Source organism: Schistocerca americana, chromosome X (genome assembly GCF_021461395.2).
Source record: "Schistocerca americana isolate TAMUIC-IGC-003095 chromosome X, iqSchAmer2.1, whole genome shotgun sequence".
NCBI lineage: Eukaryota > Metazoa > Arthropoda > Insecta > Orthoptera > Acrididae > Schistocerca > Schistocerca americana.
The window spans coordinates 513,329,321-513,347,920 of record NC_060130.1 but is presented as its reverse complement, the minus strand read 5'-3'; the positions used below and the strand labels follow the sequence as shown (position 1 = coordinate 513,347,920).

The following is an 18,600-nucleotide window of genomic DNA, read 5'->3' as shown; positions in this document are numbered from 1 at the left end:
TAATATTGTGTTAGTATCATAACATAGTAATGTTGCTAACTAACTTACAATAATAACTGGCTCTTCAAATCTCAATAAGGGAGACCCCTCATGGCAAATTTTTCTTTGCCTACACTTGAACAATATTATCTGCACAAAGAATAGAGAAAGTGTTAATGTATCTGGATGCCATCATATAATTTCTCTGGAGTTGACAAAGTAAGAATTAAAGTTATCTGTTGTGCTGTACACAAGAAACTGGCTATGTTTTGCAAAGCACAGTAAGGTATATACAAAACAGCAAATCACAATTACATTTTAGAATAACCCAATGAATGTAACTTCATGCCTGATTAGGTTGGCAACCATTCATAAACAGTCTTGACCACATAAAAGGTATGGAACCAAAAGATTACTGGATCAACCCCTGATTACCTGTAATATTTCTCCGTACTGGAATCCCTTCAGGATACAAAATAATAGTCTGATACTTGTATCCATTAGACATTCACTTCACAGTCAAACACAATTTTAAAATTCCTCTAAAAGAGGTAACATTAAAGAATGCGAGATCTAGAATCTACTTTAGGAGTAACTTTCATAGGTATTCTTAGAGAAGTGCAGACGCACCAGCAGTGGTAGCGGTAGCAGAGCAGCAGTTGTCTGATACACAGTAATTTTGTTTAGTCCCCTCCACATACATGTTTCTGCAAGGAAATGAACTATGCCTGTGTATTTTACTGTGTAGACTAGTGGTTACCGAATTATGGCAAGTTTTTGTTTTTGCATATCCTTGTGCAATTTTCCTGCTGCCAGACCACCACCTCACGCCACTAAGTTTAAATTGAGTGCTCGTACACAGCATACAGTTTAGATCAGTGCATTCTAGTTTGCATACTTATCTTGTGCAGTAGCTTTTAGGTAAGCTGAGATTCTACTACCAGATAACTGTAGATATATCCACTTTAGCAGAGAAATTTATTTCTGTTTAAGAGCTTGCCATCTCAGGGCATAATGAGAAACCTGCAGAGCATTTTTTAGTGTTCCATTATTCTCCTCGTTATATTTTGCAGACATTCCAATCTCAATAGTGTCATATGAGATCTTATATCTATTTTTACACACTACAATGTGGCCAGGGGCTGTGCTGCTTGTGAAGGGACCCAAGGAGAATTGGCTGCTGTCGGTAAACAGCTGGAAGCAGTGCTGACTACCGTCAACATGCTTCTGGCTAATGCTCAAAGTTGTGGCAACGTCAGGGCACTGGGGACGAGACCTGTGACACCTCTAGTGCCACTGGAATTCCCTGATGACCTGGGTATCACTGCATCTTCTGATACGCAACATCTGACCGGTCCGTCATCACTCGAGAGTGGGTCGCAGACAGTGGTGGGTTCTCGTGTCACTGGGCAGAAGGCAAAAAGGGACCACATTGTGTGGCTGGCTCTCTATGCCTAAGCAACAGGTATGAGGGCTACCCAGTGTTGATAACACCGGGCCAGCCTGGGATGCCTCTCCTGTTGGGCCGGCGACCGATTTTCATGTCCAGCCCGGACAAGTGCAGAGGGTGGATATGCATGTGACTGGGAGCTCAAGTGTTAAATACATGAGGGAGCCCCTCAGGAAAATACCAAGGTGGGAAACAATGCCAGTGTGCACTCAGTTATGTTTGCTGGTGGGACTCTTCCACAATGTGGAACAGGTCCTGCAGGCTGCTATTGAATGCACTGGGTGAAACTGGCTGCATATAGCGGCACATTTCCGCACGAATGATGCCTGCCATCTGGGTTACGAGGGCATCCTCGGTTCCTTTCAGCAGATGGCTGATTCCATGAAGGCAACTAGCGTTGTGCATGGGAGCATGCTAAGCTGTCTATTTGTAGCATGATACCCATGGTTGATCATGGTCTTCTGGTTTGGAGCAGAGTGGAAGGTCTAAACCAGAGGCTCAGATGACTCTGCAATGGTATCAGATGCGAATTTCTCGGCCCCCACTATTGGGTACAGAATTGTAGGGTTCCCCTTAATTGGTTAGGCATGCAATCTGTGCAGGAAGTGGCTACTAGTGCAGCGGAGTACATGTGGAGTGCCTATGGAGCTGTTTCGACTTAAAGAAACCTTCCCTTGGGATCAAAGACAATTCGCCTGATAAATTAGTCACAATGTCCTCAGAGAGTTTCGCCATTGCAGATCAGAGATAGAAAATGTTAATATAATTTTAGTAAACTGCATGAGCATCCACAGAAAGATTCCAGAATTAGCATCACTTACTGAAGGTTATAATGCACAGATAGTATTAGGAACAAAAAGTTGATTGAAACCAGACGTTAATGACAATGAAATTCTAAGTACAAATTGGAATATATATTGTAAGGATAGGTTAGTCACCAATGGTACAGGTGTGTTTATTGCAGTAAAGAATTCAATACAATCTAGTGAGGTTATCATGGATTCCGATTGTGAATTAATCTGAGTAAAGTTAAATATAAAAGATTAGTAAAAAATGATAATTGGATGCTTTTATAGACTGCCTGAGTCAGGAGATCTAGTGATAGAGTGCTTCAGACAGAACTTTTAGAATATCGTTAATAATTATGCCGTTGTAATAGGGGTGACTTCAACTTGCCAGGTATAGATTGGGAGTGTCATACTATCAAATCTGGTGCCAGAGACAGGGATTCGTGTAACATTGTTCTGGATGTCTTGTCTGAAAATTAGTTTGAGCAGATAAATAGAGGACCAGCTAGTTTGGGTAACATCTTATGACTCCTGGGGAAAAAAAAGAAACAGACCTGAACATATTGAATTGGTTAACACAGAGGAATGTATCAGTGATCACAAGGCTCTGATAGCATCTATGACAATGGGTCTGACAAAGAATATTAAGAAAGGTAGGAAGATAGTTTCACTTAGCAAAGACTGATAGGATACAAATTTCAAGTTCAAAGGGACTGTGCAATATGCGCTAGACAAATATATTCTGAATAAGGTTTTAAGGGATGGGAAAGACCCACCACGGTTTAACAGCTGTGTTACAAAACTGCTATGCAAACAAAGCAAACCCAATCTCAGATTCAAGAGAAGTAAACACCTAGCTGACAAACAAAAGCTGAGCAAAGCGAAAATGATCATAAGGAGAGCAATGAGAGAAGTGTTCAATGACTTTGGAAGTAAAACTTTTTCCAGGGATCTGAGTAAAAGCCTAAGAGGTTCTGGTCATATGTAAAATCACTAAGTGGGTCAAAATCTATGTAATGGTAATTTCAGTCATACCCCAAGGAAGACCATTGCTGTTTACAACATATATAAATGATCTAGTTGAAAGTGTTGGATGCTCTCTAAGGCTGTTTGCATATGATGCGGTTGCCTATAACAAAGTAGCAACACCAGCAAATAGTAACGATTTGCAGAATGACCTCCAGAGAATTGATGAATGGTGCAGGCTCTGAAAGTTGACCCTGAATGTAAAAAACTGTGACATATTGCGCATATAAAGAAAAAGAAATAAACTGCCATACAGCTACACTATTGAAGACAAACTGCTGAAACAGTATCTGCCACAAAATATCTAGAATTATTCAGAGAGATCCTAAGTGGAATGACCACATAAAACAAATAGTGGGAAAAGCAGATGCCAGACAGATTCATAGGAAGAATCTTAAGGAGTTGTAACTCATCCATGAAGGAAGTGGCTTATAAGGCATTTTTTCAGCTGATTCTTGAGTCCTGTTCATTTATCTGGGTCCCTTACCAGATAGGGCTGGTAGAAGAGAGAGAGAAGATCCAATGAAATGTGGTACGTTCCATCACGAGATCATTTGGTTAGTACAAGAGCGTTACTGAGATGCTCAACAAACTCCACTGACAGATGTTACAAGAGAGGTATTACAAGAGAAGCATTGTGCATCATGGAGAGATTTACTACTTAAATTTCCAGAGAGCACTTTCCAGAAAGAGTTGGACAATATATCATTTCCCCACACATACATCTCATGTAATGATTACGAGGAGAAAATTCCAGAAATTAGAGCCAATACAGAGGATTACTAAAATCATTCTTCCCATGTGCTATCCATGAGTGGAACAGGTTTGGAGGGCTCAGTTTTTGCCAGCACAGTAGCTTAGCATGTTCAGTCAGAGGGATAGCTCACCTCTCTAATAAAAAAAAAACTGAGTTAATGGATCAGCGACGAACATAAATGGGTGTCTTAGGACGTCTGCCCCGAACAGATGCACCAAATGAAGACGGGGGGAGGTGGGGGGGGGGGGGGGGGGGGGGAGTTGCTGGTACGAAAAGTACCATCCACCACACAACATTAGGCGGCTTGCGGAGTATGATGTAGATGTAGAAGTAGAAAGTACTGATTCAACCATCTGACAGGAGGCCACATTTAGAAGAAAAGGTTACACACTAGCAGTGTTATACTTGTGTCTGTGTGACAGGATGTTTTAATGTTAAACATGTTTGGTATTTTTTTTTTTTTTTTTTCCCCTGTTACAATACTAATAATACTGTAAAAGAGATAATGTTACAATATCACCCCTCAACATATTGTGAATGGCACAGCAAGAGTTGGAGCTTACAGTTCCTGATACTTGCAAAATTACTGAAGAGTCAACAATCCATATGAGGGGGCAGAATGAACAAATGGACACCAAAAATCATGCCTTGTTCAAGTTTCTTAGTATCATCTTGTTTTCCATTGAGACTGCGATAAGGGAGAAACTGATATTACATGAAAACCAACACTAATCTGTTTCAAAATTGTTAAGGCTTTTGTGGCCACTTGTTGACAAACTGCCTATTGGCTTCTGTCTCGGGTTCTTCGGTCGACATCCATATAATGATTTTTCTGACGTTTCACCTGCACGAGTGGCTGGCATTGTCAAAGCTTGACCCTCCATTGCTGGTGGTGAACTGGAGCTGAGCTCGTGGCCGCAGACTGTAAGTACCTGGCGCGCCAAAATCCGAGGGCTTCTCCGCGGTCATTTCCGGTGCGGTTCTCCTCTTGCTACCTGCGACGGTCGTTCGCTGCAGTACGGGAAGCCAGGATCCGTTTACCTTAAAGCTTTCCTCTTTCTTGTTGAAACTGTTTGCGTGATTTTGTATTTCTACAGCTTCTCTGAACAAGCGCGTGTGATAGTGCTTCTCTACAGCCAGAACTTCCGTGTCAGCGAATTTTATTACGTGGTCGGTCTCATTCAGTGCGTGCTCTGCCACGGCCGATTTCTCCACCTGCCCCAACCTGCAATGTCACTTATGCTCTTTGATCCTGGTGTTAACTGATCGTCCAGTCGGCCGTATATTGCGCAAACATGGCGTAAAGACGATTTTCAAACTGACAAGGAAGATCAAAGAGTGTCATAGATCGGCAAAGTAGAAAAGAGACCCACTTGCAAGGTGGGGAATATACCGTATACCATGCACATGCAGAAAAGTTTTTGTCGGAATGACTGGATGATCAATTAACACCAGCATCAAAGAGCATAAGCGACATTGCAGGTTGGGGCAGGTGGAGAAATCGGCCGTGGCAGAGCACGCACTGAATGAGACCGACCACATAACAGAATTCGCCGACACGGAAGTTCTGGCTGTAGAGAAGCACTATCACACACACTTGTTCGGAGAAGCTATAGAAATACAAAAACATGTGAACAGTTTCAACAAGAAAAAGGAAAGCCTTAAGGTAAACGGATCCTGGCTTCCCGTACTGCAGCGAACGACCATCGCAGGTAGCAAGAGGACAACCGCACCGTAAATGACCGCGGAGAAGCCCTCGGACGTTGGCGCGCCAGGTACTTATAGTCTGCGGCCGCGAGCTCTGCTCCAGTTCACCACCGGCAATGGAGGGTGAAGCTTTGACAATGCCAGCCACTCGTGCAGGCGAAATGTCAGAAAAATCATTAGATGAACGTCGGCCGAAGAACCTGAGACAGAAGCCAATAGGCAGTGTGTCAACAAGAGGCCACGAAAGCCTTAACAATTTTGTATTACGTCTCTACGGGGAGGAGATTTGCAGATTGTACCGACACCTTGACCAAAGACTGAAGAAGAAAGCGCGACTGATGTCCTCTCTCGCCTTTCTGTCACGGTGCCGAGATGAATGAGCTACACCGAAGTTCTTGAGATGTAAGCGCCTATTCACCACCGCCCAAGCACGTCGTATCTGCGACAGAATGGAATGAGCTTTTCTTCGTGAGCGAATACATATAACACGGAGAGACTTGGCAAGAACTGATCAGGAACTTCTGGACAGTTTCCATCAACTAAGTAGCAGAATGCATCGAGACGACTGGGACAAGATAGACAGCGTCACTCACAGGAGCACGCAGAATGAACTTGAGCGCTGCACCAAGCGGCAGAAGAAAAAATTTGAAAAATGCCAAAGCAGACCGACATGGCGATTCCCGACATGTCACACACAGTCGTCAACCTCACTGAACGACAATTGACCGAAGAGGAAGTGTCTGTTCTTCAAAAATGAGGGAATTTCGCTATCATCCCGAGAACTATACCTATGGAGGACATCATTGCCAACACCGAAGCAGCCATTTGGACCCTTCCTTGTGAAAGGGCAGAGGAAATATGTACTGAAACAGCCAGGATACTGCGCTGAGCAAAACCACCAGCTTGCAACCTGAAGAAAGAAGAGGCACAAGCCATTAAGAATCTCAATGCCGACAAGAGTATATTGGTACTGCCTGCCAATAAGGGAATGCGACTGTCGTAATGAAGACCAAAGATTATGAGCAAAAGATCCGAGACCTATTAGATCCGACGACGTACCAAAAACTAAGCGCAGATCCGATGCAGCGTATCACACGGAATACAAATCGATTAATCAAGGCATCTTCTCTGCCGGCGGACATACAGAGAAACCTGCGCAACACAGAAGCCCTGCCACCTTGGCTGTATGGATTACCCAAGATCCATAAGAACAACGTTCCACTGAGACCGATCGTTAGCGCTCCTGGCTCACCAACGTATAAACTAGCGAAACACTTGGCCTCTCTGCTCCAGCCACATGTGGGGAAGACCGACACATACATTAAGGACTCAGGACATTTCATTGAGAAGCTGAAGAAACTGAAACTTGCACCAAACGACATCCTGGTCAGCTTTGAAGTTGTTTCGTTATTTACGAAAGTGCCGCTCAGTGACGCTCTGGAGCACATCGGTTCCATGTTCCCACAAGACATCAAAAAGCTCTTCCATGCATGTCTCACCACGAGCTATTTCACGTGGAATGGCGATTTCTACGAACAGCTGGAAGGCGTCGCCATGGGTAGTCCTCTCAGTCCAGTGGCGGCCAACTTCTTCATGGAACAATTCGAAGCACAGGTACTGGACTCGGCGACCTGCAAACCTAAGGTGTGGTACAGGTAGGTCCATGATACTCTTGTGGTGTGGAGCCATGGTGAAGAACAGCTCGGTGACTTCCTAAGACACTATAACAGCTTCCATGCCAACATAACATTTACCATGGAAGTAGAAAAGGACAAGAAACTGCCATTTCTAGATGTGCTGGTCACAAGGGACGGCGAAAACCTGGGACACAGCATGTATCGAAAACCGACACACACGGACCGATACCGGCACAAACTGTCAAACCACCACCCGAGCCAGAAAAAGAGGCATGATTAGTACGCTCGTAATTAGAGCAGGACAAATATGTGAGCCACAACACCTCAAATGAGAAATGCAACACCTGGAAACTGTTTTGAGGAGCAATGGGTACTCCACAAATTACATTAGAAGTGTAACAGAGCCAAACACTCGGCGAAGTAAGGAACCAGAAAAAGAAATGTCGGGTACGGCCTTTCTGCCATACATTCCCAGAGTGACGGACAGAATCGGCTGTATATTGCGCAAACATGGCGTAAAGACGATTTTCAAACCGACAAGGAAGATCGAAGAGTGTCCTAGATCGGCGAAGGAGTAAAGAGACCCACTTGCAAGGTCGGGAATATACCGTATACCATGCACATGCAGAAAAGTTTATGTCGGAATGACTGGACGATCAATTAACACCAGAATCAAAGAGCATAAGCGACATTGCAGGTTGGGGCAGGTGGAGAAATCGGCCGTGGCAGAGCACGCACTGAATGAGACCGACCACGTAACAGAATTCGCTGACACGAGAGTTCTGGCTGTAGAGAAGCACTATCACACGCGCTTGTTCAGAGAAGCTGTAGAAATACAAAAACACATGAACAGTTTCAACAAGAAAGAGGAAAGCCTTAAGGTAAATGGATCCTGGCTTCCCGTACTGCAGCGAATGACCGTCGCAGGTAGCAAGAGGAGAGCTGCACTGGAAATGACCGCGGAGAAGCCCTCGGACGTTGGCGCGCCAGGTACTTATAGTCTGCGGCCCCGAGCTCTGCTCCAGTTCACCACCGGCAATGGAGGGTGAAGCTTTGACAATGCCAGCCACTCGTGCAGGCGAAACGTCAGAAAAATCATTAGATGAACGTCGGCTGAAGAACCCTAGACAGAAGCCAATAGGCAGTTTTTCACTAATCTGTTTATTGGATTGTTCTGATTGGGAATCAATATACTAAGTGGGAGGGGAAACTATGGTCAAGGAGGTTATTAGAGATGGTGCACTAGGTCTGACTGGGGAAAGATGAGGAAGGGAAATTGACTGTGTCCTTTTAATAGAACAGCATCTACATTAGGCAGTTACAGGAAATCTTGGAAAACCTAAATCTGGATGGCAAGAATGAAGTTGAACTACATTCCTCCCAACTGTGAGTCCAGTGTCTTAAATGCTGAATCTTTAAGTCAATATAGAAGGAACTGGTGGTGTGGAATCTGTCCGAATCAGTACTACTAGAAAACTGGTGAAACAACAGGGGAGAGTGCAGAACCGATATGACTGAACTGCACCACAAATTACAAATTAAATAGTCTGAAGTGGCCAACAAAATCAAGGTCTAGTGCTCCAAAACTACAACCTATGTACTAATGACGGGATGAGAACTATACGGCTTGCACTGTGGAACACTTCAAATTCTACCTAATTCACCAAACCTTCAGCTACCATAAAAAGTTTCACTAGTGAAGAACTAATCAAAAAAACTTTCTACATGTTTGTTCTGCACTGAATGTGAAACACTGGTGAAAGTAACAGTAACGTTCAGTGAATTGTAAGCACTAAACACTGCCTTTTCAATCAGTATCAGTCCATTTCAACTGAAATATTGTTACTTCAGTTTTCATTATTGGATCTAATATATTTATTTTTCAGTTTCTTCTGCAGAAAGGCGGAAAGAGTATATACAGAAGAGATATACTTGAGGGCAATATTATGGAAATGGAGGAAGATGTAGAGGAAGATGAGAAGGGAGATATGATACTACGTGAAGAATTTAACAAAGCACTGAAAGACTTAAGTCGAAACAAGGCCGCAGGAGATGACAACATTCCGTTAGGGCTACTGACAGCCTTGGGAGAGCCAGCCATAACAAAACTCTTCCGTCTGCTCTGGTCTGGTGAGCAAGATGTACGAGACAGACTTCAAGAAGAATATAATAATCCCAATTCCAAAGGAATCATGTGCTGACAGGTGTGAAATTTACCAAACTATCAGTTTAATAAGTCACAGCTATAAAACACTAACACAAATCCTTTACAACAGAATGCAAAAACTGGCAGAAGCTACCTCGGGGAAGATCAGTTTGGATTCTGGAGAAATGTAGGAACACGTGAGGCAATACTGATCCTATGACTTCCTATAGAAGATAGGTTAAGGAAAGGCAAACATAGGTTTATAGCATTGTAGACTTAGAGAAAACTTTTGACAATGTTGACTGGAACACATCCTTTCAAATTTTAGAGGTGATGGGGGTAAAATACAGGGAGCGAAAGGCTATTTACAATTTGTACACAAACCAGATGGCAGTTATAAGTGTAGAGGAGTGCAAAAGGGAAGCAGTGGTTGAGAAGGGAGTGAGACAGGGTTGTGGCCTGTCCCTGATGCTATTCGATCTGCATATTGAGTAATTAGTAAAGGAAACAAAATAAAAATTTGGAGTAGGATTAAAGACTTTGAGGTTTGCCGATGACATTGTAATTCTGTCAGAGACAGCAAAGGACTTGGAAGAGCAGTTGAACAGAATGGGCAGCGTCTTGAAAGGAGGATATAAGATAAATGTCAACAAAAGCAAAACGAGGACAATGGAATGTAATAAAATTAAATCAGGTGATGCTGAGGGAATTAGATTGGAAATGGGACACTTACAGAAAGGTAGATTGGCAACGGCAAGAAAAGCATTTCTGAAGAAGAGAAATTTGTTAACACCGAGTATAGATTTAAGTGTCAGGAAGTCCTTCCTGAAAGTATTTATATGGAGTGCAGCCATGTATGGAAGTGAAACAGGATGAAAAACAGTTCAGACAAGAAGATAATAGAAGCTTTCCAAACATGTTGCTACAGAAGAATGACGAAGATTAGATAGGTCAACCACGTAACTAATGAGGAGGTACTGAATAGAATTGGGGAGACGAGAAATTTTTGCCACAACCTGGCTAAAAGAAGGGATCGATTGGTAGGACACATTCTGAGGCATCAAGGGATCACCAATCCAGTACTGGAGGGAAGCATAGGGGAAGGGGGGGGGGGGAATCATAGACCAAGGGATGAATATAGCAAGCAGATTCAGAGGGATGTAGGTTGCAGTAGTTACTCGGAGATGAAGAGGCTTGCACAGGATAGAGTAGCATGGAGAGCTCCATCAAACCAGTTGGTTGGTCGGTTGGTTTGGGGAAGGAGACCAGACAGCGAGGTCATCGGTCTCATCGGATTAGGGAAGGACGGGGAAGGAAGTCGGTCGTGCCCTTTGAAAGGAACCATCCCGGCATTTGCCTGGAGCGATTTAGGGAAATCACGGAAAACCTAAATCAGGATGGCCGGATGCGGGATTGAACCGTCGTCCTCCCAAATGCGAGTCCAGTGTCTAACCACTGCGCCACCTCGCTCAGTATCAAACCAGTCTCCGGACTGAAGATGTCAACAACAATAGTGTAAATTTAAGTACGTTTCACAAGCAATATGAATCGGTTTAACAAATATTATGTTCATTTTAGTTAGTGTGTTAATTAGTTGTCTGTAAATGGCCAGCACATAAAAAAATCACATATCTGTAGCCTGTAGACCCAGTCATTCTATATTCTACAATACACATTGTCCAAATGATATATGAAAAATGGACATCTCCATCTATATCACTACTTTGCAATTGACATGTAAGTGTTGGACAGAGGGTTCATAGAACAGCTCTCAGAATATTTCTCAAGTGCTCCACTCTCGAATAGCATGTGGGTAGAATAAACACCTGAATCTTTCTATGCGAGTTTTGATTTCTCTTATTTTAGTACGAAGGTCCTTTTTCCGTTTGCAGGTGGGAGTCAACAAAATATGTTGACACTCAAAGGAAAACATTAGCGATTGGTATTTCATCAAAAGATCTTACTGCATTAAAAACACACTTGTTTTAATGAATGGTACACCATCTAGCATCTTATACTCATGACACACTCTCCCCCAATTTTGTGATAACGGAAAATGAGCCGCCCTTCTCTGAACTTTTCTGATGTTCTCTGTCAGTCTTATCTGGCAAGGATCACATACTGTGCAGTAGTTCTCCAGAGGAGGATGGACAAGCATAATGTGGTAGACTTATTGCATCTTTGCATGTGTTCTGCCAATAAAATGCAGTCTTTGGTTTATCTTCCACATAACGTTTTCTATGTTATGGTTCCAATTCAAGTCATTTGTAATTGTAATCTCCAGCCATTTAGTTGAATTGAAACCTTTAAATTTGTGCAACTCTTTGTGTACTCAACATTTAATGGGTTTGTGTAGTACTCATGTAGAGGACCTCACACTTTTTATCGGTTAGGGTCAACTGCCGTTTTTCGCACCATGCATATGTCTTGTCTTAATCATTTTGCAGTTCAGTTTCATTGTCATATGACTTTACTAGACAGTAAACAACAGTATCATCTACAAATAATCTAACAGTGCAGCTCGCATTTTCTCCAAAATCGTTTATATACATTAAGAACTGTGGAGAGTCTTTAATGCTACATTGAAGAACCCTAGATATGACTTAGGTTCCAATAAATGACTTTCTATTACTACAAACAGCAACCTATCTGACACGAAATCACAAATTCCATACCACAACGTGGATGATGTTCCATAAGCATGCAATTTGATTAGAAGCTGCTAGTCAGGGATGGTGTCAAAAGACTTAGAGTGTTAAAAAGTTAATATTAGTCCACAAGTGGCTAGTGTAGTCAGTCAATGGGTTCACATACTTTAATGATGTCTAAAACTTTTATTCAATGACGAGACAATCACATGATTATCAGGAATATTATGGTTAGCCTAGCCATGCAGGGGACCTTAGTTCAGTGCCCGGTACTGCCGGGGGAGGGCTGGAATGGGATGCACTAAGCTTCATGATATCAACTGAAGAGCTTCTTGAAGGAAAAGAAGCAGCAACAGGTCTGCTAACCCAAAAACAGTCAGGTGAGCTGTGTGCTAAACCCATGCTGTTTCATATCACATCTCTATGACACCACTGGATGATGATGATGATGATGGCATGGTGGTGGTTGGGCACAGTTGGCCTGTTGTGGTTAGAAGAGTGGTGCTTTATCATGAAGCTAATTTACAGATTATTATGTTAAATAACTAATTCTCATTGACATTGAATTAATAAACTATCATTCCATAAAGATTTTATGTTTTTTGGGGGGTAGGGGCAGAGCTTCCATGTAAGTATATTTATTTTATACATTATAGTTGCCTGTAAAACAGTTTTTAACAAATTATCATTTCTTAATGCTCAATCAACTTTACTTACAGCACAGTCATTTGCACCATCACCACAAAATGTCACAATATAGTCAATGTTCTGCAGTGATTCAACCAACTGAGCTTTTTGATCAGGTAACATGCGTGCAAATATGGTTCCCTTTGCTGCGATTTGTGGAACAAGATATGGGTAATGATCATTAATCATTTTCCAAGAGTGTCCATCAACAGCGAAATGCCAGTTAGCACCCAGATCCAAGGTAATAAGAGCATCCTAAAAATAAAAATAATTACAAAATAAAAATCATGACAGTCAGACTTCAATTTATTCACAATGAAATATCTGATTTCGATGCACAACAAAATACAGAAGTTTAATAATTAATAAAGCAATAAAATTTAAATTAACTTCTTTACATAGTTATTGACTGCTCACTGCCTCAACTATACTGTCAGTGGTTATATTTACTCCTTCCATTGTTTGGATTAAATTTAATGTAATATATAAAGCACATTTTGAACAGGTATTTGAAATATCACAAAAAAGTAGAAACAGATGCAAAGGTAAGTTAATGTTACCTATACATTTTGTGTGTTGTTGTTGTCGTCTTCAATCCGAAGGTTGGTGCCTCTTCATCTCAGAATAACTACAGCAACATACATCCTTTTGAACCTACTCATTGTATTCATCTCTTGGTCTGACTATATGATTCTTAACCCCCCCCATACACACTTCCAGTACTAATCTAGTGATCCTTTGATGTCTCAGAATGTGTGCTGTCAACCGATCTCTTCTTCTAGTCAAGTTGTGGTGCAAATTTCTTCTCTCCCCAAGTCTGTTCAGTACCACCTCATTTATTATGCAATCTACTGGACTAATCTTCAGTAGCCTTCTGTAGTAACACATTTCAAAAACTTCTATTCTCCTATTGCCTGAAATGTTTATTGTCCACATTCCACTTCCATGAAACACTATACTCCAGACAAATGCTTTCAGAAACGACTTCCTAACACTTAAACCCATATTCGATGTTAATGAATTTCTCTTCTCCAGAAACACTTTTCTTGCGACTGCCAGTCTATATTTTATATCCTCTCCACTTTGGGCATCGTAAGTTATTTTACTGCCCAAATACCAAAACTTAGCTACTACTTTTAGTATCTCATTTCCTAATGTAATTCCTCCAGCATTGCCTGATTTAATTCAGCTACACTCCATTAACTTTGTTTTGCTTTTGTTGATTTCTCTCTTATAGTCTCTTTCCAAGACACTGTCCATTCCGTTCAGCTGCTCTTCCAAGTCCTTTGCTGTCTCTGACATATTTGCAATATTATTGGCAAACCTCAAAGTTTTTATTTCTTCACCATGAACTTTAATTCCTTCTCCAAATTTTCTTTGGTTTACTTTACTGCTAGCCCAATGTACAAATTGAACAACATCAGGGATAGGCTACAATATTGTCTCATTGCATTCTCAACCACTGCTTTCCTTTCATGCCCTTCAACTCTTATAACTGTCATCTGCTTGCTGTACAAGTTGTATATAACATTTCACTTTCTGTATTTTATCATTACTCCCTTCAGAATTTCAGAGAGTGTATTCCAGTCAACATTGTTAAGTGCTTTCTTTATGCCTGCATAAGCTAAATACAGGTTGGTTTCTTTAGCCCATCTCCTAGAATAAGTCGTAGGGTCTATATTACCTTGTGTGTTCCAACATTTCTCTGAAACTCAAACTGATCTTCCCCGAGGCTAGCTTCTACTAGATTAGTATTTTGCAGCCATGATTTGTTAAGCTAATATTTCGGTAGCATTCACACCTTTCAGCACTTGCTTTCTTTGGAATTGAAATTACTGCACTCTTCTTTAAGTCTGAAGATATTTCCCTCATCTCATATATCGTATATACCAGGTGGAATAGTTTTGTCACTGAGGTTCTCCTAAGGATATCAGTAGTTCTGAGGGAATTTTGTGTACTCTGGGCTTAGGTCTTTCAGTGGTCTGCCATATTCTTCTTGCAGTATCATATCTTCCATCTCAAATTTATTTACTTCCTCTTCCATTTCCATAATATAGCCTTCAAGATCATTTCCCTTGTATAGCACATACTCCTTCCCTCTTTCAAATTTCCCATCTCTTATTAGTACCTGTTTTCCAGCTTAGCTCTTGATGTTCATACAGCTGCCTCTATTTTCTCCAAAGGCCTCTTTAATTTTTCTATAGGCAGCATGTATCTTTCCCCTAGTTACACATGCTTTGTCTTCTAGCCATTCCTGCTTAGCCACTTTGCATTTTCTGTTAATCTAATTTTTGACATGTGTGTAGTCCCTTTCACCTGCTTCATTTACTACATTTTGATATTTTCTCTTTTCCTCAATTAAATTAAATATCTCCATTGAAATCCAAGGATTTCTACTTCTATCTGATGATACAAAAGATGAATGTTATGAACTTATTACATTATTGAATTCACTCCATAATAAAATAATATTAACAATAGAACATGAAATAAATCAGTCCATAAATTTCTTAGACCTCAAAACTGTTAGTGAACAGCAAGAACATAGTTTTCACATTTACAGGAAACCAACCTATGTGGAGATCACACCAGCCAAACATAAGTATGCTGCATTTAGGTCCTCACTGAACAGGAGACACACATCACCTTTATAACCTTAAATACTAACACAAGAAATAGATACCATCAACACAATTGCAATACATAACAGGTATTCAGTAAAATCAACTGACAAACTATCCACAAAATAAAGGCCAATATTAGTAAAAATGTGTTTACACCTGTGTGCCTCATGCTTAGTCCCCGTGCGACTGTGCTTGCCCCACATGGAAGTAGAGGCATGCATGTAGGTTGCATGCCTCTTCCTCAACGTGTGCTTGTGAATAATTCTATTTGCACCTGTGTTCACACTGGGTGCCTCTGCTTCTGTGTGAGGCAAGGTACAGCCACACAGCAACTGGCCATAATGTGCATGGGTGTAAACACACCTTAACAGAAGCGCAACAGGAAAAGCAACTGCCATCACAAATGTTCACAAGCATTCCCTGTTTAGGCACAGATTCACAAAAAATTTCTAACTTATTTAGAAAAACCTATACAAAAATGTCTTTCTCAACATTAAACAAAGAAACAAACAAACCTGGACACCAACTGCCCCACACAGTAAACATAATGCCCCAATAACAGAACACAGTGGAATATATAAATTTCAGCATTAACAGCTGCCCTGCATTCTACATTGGCAAAACAGGAAGAACTTTCCATACAAGACAGGAAGAACTTTCCATACAAGACAGGAAGAACATGCTGATGCTTTCAGACGTAACTACAATGAAACCCTGCTTTTACACTTTTCAAGGGACTTCAAAAAAATGGTGTAAAATACAGGAAAATGTAAACTGTGGGAAATAACATTTTAAGCTATAAAATATATGTATAGGATACGCCCTTGCATTTTTGCACTTTATGTACATAATAAACAGCAAAAGACTTGTCAGGGACTTGTTTAATATCTAATAAAGGTTTATTATCTAATAAAAACCACTGATGTAACTGGAATTGATAACTGTCTGGTAAGTAGAAACGTTTGACTCAATTTCATATGTCACAATTGATGTTTTTGGAAAGCCTGCAGCTGCCATTCATTATTTAAATAATGGAATACTGCACTAGTTATGTATTTTTTTGTGCTTAGCATGAAGTGTTTTGAGAATTTTCTGTCATTGTCAAGTGCAAATATGTGCATACGTATGTTTTGATCAGCATGAAAAAAATACGTAACCAGCACTGTGTTTAAACCAAAAACATTTGAGAAATGCAAAGTGAATGACCATAGATAAATATATATGGCTATGGTGAATGATTGTGTCAACTAGAACTACAGGTGGCCAAATGCCGAAACACGCTAAATAAGGTTCGACATAGGTGTCACTATAATCACAACAATCACGAAACTGCGCTTGCACAGTAGAGAACAGATTGGAAATGGTTGTTATTGGTCATGATATCTTTATTCAGCCAGTTAAAATCCGCTAAGTACAGTGCCCTGGCGTCGAGAAACTTAACCATGTTATATTTGTAAACACTACTGGATGGACGTCATGCCAGCATAATTTTTTTCTCCATGAACATTTTTTGTAATGCATAAATTTGAGAAAAATTATAAATATGTTGACACAAAATCAGGTGCAAATTAACATTGTGGACACAGGAAATTTGACAGGAACAATAAAAAATGTCATAACTGCGGGAAAATGTTAATTCTGGGAATGTTAAAGTAGAGTTGTACTATACTTTGACAAATCCTCTGTAGCTAACAGTATGACCCTTGATATACACAGACTAAGTGACATACACAACAGCGTAACTGCACTCCAACCAGAAAATAAAAATTATGTCTGGATGAAGTATATGAATATATGAAGAAAATGAATTGACACAATGCAGAGCAAGATAACTCTTACTCACACTACTATAATCATTCCTTGGTGATTCAGGATACAAGCCTCCTCCAATGGGCTTCAGTTTTAATGACACAGATTCACCATCTTCAGATTGAGTAACTACAACCTGGATAACATTTTCTAATGGTAGTACCATGCCACAGTCTCTTGCCACACTGACTGCTGTAAGAATATTGTCGCCTGCAATGTATGAAAAAGTTATAGGAGCATATAAACCACAGAATGAGTCATAGAAAGGCACAACAAAGAGACTGCCTGAAAGTTAGCTTTTGGCCAACAAGGCCTCTGTCAAAAATAGACAACATACACTCACGCACACAATCAAGCAAAAACAACTTGCACATACATGACTACAGTCTCTGGCAGGTGGAACAGTCTGGCTCCAGTTGCCAGAGATTGCGGTCATGTGTGTGCGAGTTGCACTTGCATGCGTGCGTGTGTATTTTTGAAAGAGGCTAGTGTGGTCTTAGATTAACAGATAGATAAATCAAATTTAAGTGATGAAATGTAGAGCTTTATTTCATCATATTTTGAGCATGCATCCAAGACAGCAATATTTCTTCTGATATTTTAGCTGATAACCATACAGTCATCTTCAGGTTAGTTTATGACCAAATGAAAGTTACATGAAGCAATGATATACAGAGTAGAGCTGTTGGAAGCTCATTTCGTGTGTGTGGAGGGGGGGGGGGGGGGGGGGACGACAGTACTGCAACAGTGGTAGAGATGAGTGACAGGCAGGGGCTAGCAGAGATCAAAACCAGGGATTCAGGGATCAAATGATGTGTTGCAGAGATGAATCATGTATACACAATTTAGAGAATGTGTTATTGTGAGGCTGGGATTAAGGGGGGGGGGGGGGGGGGTGGAGGGAGAATCCAAATGATATGGTTTATGAAGCAGTCACTGAGGAAAAGCACATTCTACTCAACGGCATGCTCAGCCACTCAGTGGTCAACTTTGTTCTTGGTCATAAGATTGGTAGTGGCCATTTAATTGGGTAGACAGCCAGGTGGTGGTCTTTCCACATGGAAGACTGTGCAGTAATTGCAGTGAAGTTGATATATGACGACTGCTTGTGTAGATGGTCCTGACTGGCAGGGAAAGATATGGCTGTGATGGGACTCTAGTACAATATGTTAAGAGGCTGCTTTGGAACAGGTTTTTCACATAGATATGATTCATGTAGGAAGGGGTTGGAAGTAATGATGAGATATGGACTGGCTAGGATATTTGTCGTTTGGGTGGATGCAAAACGCTAATGGTCTTAAGAATTATAATAGAAGCACACAATGAGAGATGGGGCTACGCC

General features: G+C 41.1%; 1 protein-coding gene across 1 annotated transcript in view; it reads right to left on the bottom strand.

Annotated features, from left to right (window-relative positions):
- LOC124556611 (polyamine-transporting ATPase 13A3-like) overlaps positions 1 to 18,600 on the bottom strand; it is a 281,733-nt gene that overhangs the window by 56,005 nt on the left and 207,128 nt on the right. Inside the window, exons 15-16 of the mRNA XM_047130578.1 lie at positions 17,293 to 17,468; positions 12,856 to 13,080 (exon numbers count right to left, since the gene is read on the bottom strand). Of these exons, the coding sequence (XP_046986534.1) occupies positions 12,856 to 13,080; positions 17,293 to 17,468 (401 nt within the window). The remainder of the gene's footprint in view (positions 1 to 12,855; positions 13,081 to 17,292; positions 17,469 to 18,600) is intronic.